This window comes from Euprymna scolopes, chromosome 4, assembly GCF_053919585.1.
Source record: "Euprymna scolopes isolate OS-2025 chromosome 4, ASM5391958v1, whole genome shotgun sequence".
In the NCBI taxonomy this organism is placed as follows: domain Eukaryota; kingdom Metazoa; phylum Mollusca; class Cephalopoda; order Sepiida; family Sepiolidae; genus Euprymna; species Euprymna scolopes.
Window position 1 is genome coordinate 10,719,064 of NC_136485.1, and position 6,604 is coordinate 10,725,667.

Consider the following 6,604-nt stretch of genomic DNA (forward strand, 5'->3'; position numbering starts at 1 on the left):
AGTATGACTTTATTTTATTTCTAAATCAAACATTCGTTAATAACCCATACGTTCTAGAAATGTGTAGTATATTTATTATTATATGAGAAAAAGCTACGCATAATCTACGTTAAATGCTACGAGTTCAAATTTTTCTGAATGAATTCTAAATATTTAAGGCAATAAGCATGCGGTATATTGATATTATTTGAAAGAAAATAACGTAACTATTTGCAAAGTAAACCTTTACTTGTTTAAGACTTGTCATTATTAATTTTTTATTATTTTAGAGTCGAGCACCATCCTCAGTATTTTGCAGATTTGAATTTCTTTATTTTTTTTCTTCTTCTGTCTTACTATATTTAAAGTTGGAAAAAGAAAATCAACAAATAAAGATCTGTGCGCTGTTGATTTTTTTAAAATGTTTTTTGCATCAGGTGGGCGTGAACGCGATCACATCGCAAGTACATCGGTGAGACAATGCGCAGATCTTTACTTCTCCAACTTTTTTACATAGGTTTAAAGCACAGAAAAAAAAGAAAGAAAAAAGATCTGCCAAATTATGAGAATAAGGTTTGGTACCAAAATATATTATACTTATAAATTTCAAAGAATTAAACTATTTGTTTTGTTATTTTTTTGTTCGTAATTTAAATTCGCATTTTAATTTGCCTTTTCAGCTCACCTCCTGCGTGTTATATTTTATTCAAATTAAACCAGATCTTTGTAACGGAACTCAAACACCTGACATTAATCTCGCTTAGCTAACGTATTATTCCAGCATTTCAAAATAAAAAGGCTGAAAGACAACGCACGGATATTTACAAACCCACATTTCTTACTCAAACTTTACAACATCGTCACAAAGAACAAAAACATGAAAGAAAGAAAAAGAATCTGCTGTGAACGGATCCCATGCCACAACGGTCGCAAACTGTGACCTTGTGTGAACCCTTACACACATGTCTTGATCGTCTTTCACAGGAAATTCTCAACGGGTCATCTCGGCGCAGCGGGATCGGGTTAGTGGGTTACAGTGTCGATTACACCTTGGGGGTGATATGTCGTATCACGCCGGAAGTGAACAGATTTCATGCACAAAAAAGTAAGACCCACTCAAATAATTTTGTTCGACGAGTTAATTCAACTTAAATTTATAACATATAATAAAAAACTTATATACAAATGTCCAATGTTGAAGTTTTACAAAATAAACTATTGAATCTTGCTCTCCGTGTTTTCCGGTGGCGACTGACGTAGAAGTGAATAGTTGCCCGGCCTACTTCAATGTTTCGATAGTTATAATGTGCCCCTCGGGGAGTTCTCCTGCTCCCAGGGGCGGTCACGCCACACTGAAAAATACTGAGGATGAAGTTGGATTTCGAAATATATTTAAGTAAAAATTTTCAAACAAGAAACTATTGTTATTTTCGTTCTGTTGCGTTGTAGTTTGGGTTAAAAGAGCACCTGATGCGCGTTTTATGTTAATCAAATACAATCCACTCTTTTATAAAGGAACTCACAACTATGACGTTTATCTCGCGTATCCAACGCATCGTATCGGCATTTCAAAGTACAACCGCTTAGAGACACTAATGGGATATTTACTAACTCGAAAAAAAAGGCGCTGAAATATTGAGGATGGTTTTACACCTAAATATATTAAAATTAACAAATGTAAACAATTTTTAAAATAATGTTTATTTTCGTAATACTGCGTGGTAATTTGGTTTCCAATCGCACCTTATGCGTATTTCATTTAAAGTAACGCTTCTATAACAGGGCATACACCCGGACGTTAATCTCGCATAACCACAGGACTTTTCTAGCATTTAAAAAACCACCCGTGAGAAAAAAGAACACGTCGATCTTTAATAACTGACTTTATATCTCTGACTTCAAGAAGTATGGCGGTGTTTCATTGATTCACATTCACTTAGAAGAAACATGAAAATCAAATGAAGATAAATGTTTTCCAACGGTACCGTATATTTCAGTATACAACAACTCGAATAAGGAAACCTCGTGTTTGACAAAATAATACGGCTAATATTTTGACGAATTTGTGGACTTCGCGTTTTGACAGTATTACAAGTAGATGTTTTCTTAAAAGCGATACTCGCAAATGAAAAGAGGAAAAAATACAAACTTATTAATTATTAATCTCACCATAAGTTCAATCATAATCTCAATATGTCTGATGTTTACAAGTATATTTATAAAATTAAATAAGTAGATATACCTATTCAAGAATAATTACACAAAGAAAATAATAAATGTACATCTAAGATGCCATTAGATAGCAGTTCGTTGATGTAATCGCAAGTAAAATGAATTTCTTTGAAAAACCGTTAATACAGTTTATGGTACGGTTTGTCATGATTATTTCCGAGCTGGAAAACAACAGCAATGATAGATTCTAAATTCTTATCTAAAATAAGATATCTTATCAGAAGGATATGGAAAATTAAAAGGTTTCCAGAAAATATATAGACTTTCCTATATTATGCGTAGGGGTAATGAGAACAATTGTATGTCATTGAATTTAAAACAATCTCAGTGTATTATTAAGCAAGCCGTACCGTGCTAGATTTTTCAATAGCTAGAACTAATTTTAAAATACGTAATGTTCATGCACATTTCCTCATGCACAAAAAAAACGTTAGATATTTTTGTCTAAAAACCTGTAATGAAAACATTATTACAGATTGAATCTCAACAACGAAACTACCATTAACATATCGATTGAATAGAAACAGACTTGTATGTGTAATAATATTCCCAAGGAGGTAATCGATAGTTAATTTGTAATTCAATTAATTTAAATAGAAATATAATGATCAACATTTATATTCAACGTGTTCTATGTTGTAAAAATATTTTCTAAAATTGCATGATAATAAAATACACAGAAAGCATTGCAACTTAAACACCTTTTCTAAATAGTCAGCAGATATCACGAAAAAAACGTTTTGCCTAAAACCAGACCATATATTAATATGATTAGTATGCATCAAGGAAATCGTGAGTGCGTCATCATTGTTTAAACGTTGCCAGATATTTAGCTTCCAGTTACTCTGATCGTAACTTACTGAGCATTTAGCATATTCAAACAAAAGCGGCATGCAGTCAAAACATAATGATCGGAATTCTTAAATCAGCTGCATTCGCATTGAAGATTTCACTAGACAAGCGAAACAAAACTTTAAAAAAGTTGTTCTATAGAAAAGAAAGTGTTAAGATGGAACAAAGTTACATGTGATACGTTCTTTCATGTGCACCAACAAATATATATATATATATATATATATATATATATATATATATATATATATATATATATATATATGATTATTGCAAGTTCTTGTCAGACGAGTGCCACTCCCTCAGATACTTAAATTCCATGAGCCCAAAATATCTTCCTTCACCACAGCACCATTTTTATGAAAAGATCGTGAGGGAGTATATATACACAGATGTTGTTACAGAGTCTTAGCTTTGTATGACAGCTTAGTCTCTCTCTCTCTCTCTCTTTCCCTCTCTCTCTATTTCTCTCTCTTTCTCGGTTCAAAATGTTGAGATCCAGCAACAGGCAAGAGCAAGATAGCCAGCAACAAGTTAAACTGAAGACCAGCTTAATACGGGTACTGGTCTCTCGTTTTATGTTTTTTTAAATCAGAGATTTGCTTCTCCTATAAAGGTTGCCTTCACCAGGGCTTACAGGAGCCCTCTCAACCCCAACAAACACATACATGCACACAAAGACGCATGGTGCTAGTTGGCGGTTGACCCCGAAAAAGGATTCATTCGTCCTTTGGAAGGTTTGTTTTTACTCCTTCAGGGAGACTAGCCACCCTCCTCACGAAACAAGTTTAGTGGGGGAACCAGTTTAGTTGCCGGTGATCCGACCATGAGGCAGGTAGTACTGGGTTACATTATACCAGTAGCATAAGACATGACCTTCAAAATGAATTCAAAATCATTAAAAGAAAATACACTGGATAGAATATTTAAAACACGTCTGTCAAGGGTGGAGGAATAAATAATTTAAAGTTAAAAAAAAATGAATTCATTCCATTTGCGCTTTTTTCCAAGGAACTCTGCCTTTTGGATCATTTTGGACCATTTGGAATTCACTCATTGGAATGGAAATTTTAAATTCGACCGTTTTGGGTTTTACCATTCTTGGATTTTTAATCATTCACCGGACTATCCATTCATGTGAAATCTTTTTATCATTTTTCTTTTACCTCGTATTCCCCTTACCTCACCTTTTTTTAACCAAGTAAGATCTGTGACTTACTTGTAGTTTCATTAAATACTTTTATATGCAAAATCCGATCCTGCATTTTGCTAATTCCCGCCCTCTGATGAGAAGGAGAGTATTTCTTCGAAACTCCGCGGATTAAGGACTATCCAGTTATCTTGTGCTTCCTTTTTAAAAATTAAATATGTTTTTTAACTCTTTTTCAAGATGTCTTTTAACATGTTTTATTAATCATTTGTTCATATTATAAGCTCTATTTCCTTTTCGGTTTTATTGAGCTTTTACATCTGGCTGAGTTTACTTTACTTATAAATATTAGCTCTTTAATATTTATATTATATTTTAAGTTTACCATTTTGATTACCTTAGTAATCACTACAATATGACTGACTACAATATGGTTGTCTTCAAGTCTAACGTAAATAAGTTCTTGATGAGCCGTTCCATATAAGTTATCAAATTTAACAAATTTTCATTACTAATGATAATTATATTGTCCAATTTCTACTGTACACTCTTTAATCCTTATCCTTGAGTGGCCTCTTGGCCTTGATAATGTGTCGATACCTATGAAAAAAAAGAAAAAGTCCAATGTGAACAAGTTCTAATTGAATCGTCCCCCTAAGTAATCCAAGTTACAAAATTCCCACTGTTTACTATGCTAAAATCACAATGACTAATGTATACCTATTAACCCTTATCCTTGAGTGGCCTCTAGGCCTTGATAAGTGGTGACACCCATATAAAAAAAAAACTTATTGTAATTTTTATTTTATATATATATATATATATACATATATATATATGTATATATATATACATATATATATATGTATATATACATATATATATATATATATATATATATATATATATATATATATATATATATATATATATATATATATGAGATATGCCTTTAAAAAATTGTGATGATTGCGTATATATTCACACAAGAACAGCGGAGGACTTTTCACCCTAGGCCGCTTTGGTGCAAAGAAAAGGGAACTGACGGTTTTCATGACATAACTACTCTTTGCAGATGATGCTGCACTTGCTGCACATTCAGAAAAAGCGCTGCAGCGACCCATCGACCGTTTTGCAGCGGTGGGCATGGAATTTGGCGTAACCATCAGCAACATGAAAACTGAGATGATGTGCCAAGAATCACACAATGCGCCAACCATCTCAATTGATAAACATACCCTTTCGGTGGTAGGCAAGTTAACGTAACTTGTTCTACTACCGCCAGCAACCTTTCCCTCGATTCCGAGCTCATTACAAGGACCGGCAAAGCAGAAACAGAAATGCCCCATCTCACCAAGCGCATGTGGGAAAAAGATATGCTGCCCGTAAACACCATGATGAGAGTCTATCAAGCACTTGGGCTGAATACTCTCCTATACGGTAGAGAACCATGGCCCATCTACTCCTACCAGGATTTAACGCTAAATGTGTACCACATTCGCTTCATTCGCACACTGCTTGGCTGGAACAGGCAGGAATGTGTCACCAATAGCGTAGTCAAGACGCCTATGCTCAGCATGTATACCATCTTGATGACCAAACGTTTTCACTGGCTGGGACATGTTAGCCGGATAGATGATGGACGAACCCCTAAACACCTGTTGTTTGGGGAGTTTAACCCTGGCACAAAACCTTCCGGCCGACCGGTCCTCCGCTACAAGTATGTCTGAAAGCGTGACCGGAGGGCCGGTGGTTGCAGCCTCTCAAAGCTTGATATTGCTGTCTCAGACCGTGAGGGCTGACGGACCACCATTGGGTGTATGGTCGAGACATCCAGGAGGAGGAGAAGCGGACCTGTAGAAAGGAGAGGGCTGGCCTAGTTCGATCCAGACTTAGGCAGAAAGTATGAAAAACTACATCTGAAGTAACTGTAGCAGGTCCTGTCGCTCTCGCATCGGCCTGCATAACCACATCAAAAGCTGTAATCCCCCGAATGAATTAGGACGCCGAATTTCAATGTCTCCCGACATCGACGGATATATATATATATATACAATACAATACACAATATATACAGTATATACAGTATATATATATATATATATATATGTATATATATACATATATGTATATGCATATATATATATATATATATATATATATATATATATATATATATATATATATATATATATATATATATATGGGGTGTGTCTATGTGTGTATATGTGTGTATGGGTAATTTACGTACGGCACAATCACGTTGACACTCCGGTATCGTCAGATAACCGAAGGTAAGCAACGTTGAGTATGGCCAATACTAAATGACTTACAATTTTTTTTATGTCGCGGGTAGGTGCTGTATGTAATTTCCGCTAATCGCAGCATTGT

General features: G+C 34.6%; 2 protein-coding genes across 2 annotated transcripts in view; both read left to right on the forward strand.

The window, feature by feature from the left end:
* Nucleotides 1–5,479, forward strand: part of LOC145266230 (uncharacterized) — a 149,214-nt gene extending 143,735 nt beyond the window's left edge. Inside the window, exon 3 of the mRNA XM_080121822.1 lies at nucleotides 5,289–5,479. Within this exon, the coding sequence (XP_079977948.1) occupies nucleotides 5,289–5,479 (191 nt within the window). The remainder of the gene's footprint in view (nucleotides 1–5,288) is intronic.
* Nucleotides 5,480–5,553: 74 nt separating this feature from the next.
* Nucleotides 5,554–5,943, forward strand: LOC145266246 (uncharacterized). The gene has a single exon (XM_080121823.1). The coding sequence runs from the start codon at nucleotides 5,554–5,556 to the stop codon at nucleotides 5,941–5,943; it is 390 nt and encodes a 129-aa protein (XP_079977949.1).
* Nucleotides 5,944–6,604: the final 661 nt, after the last annotated feature.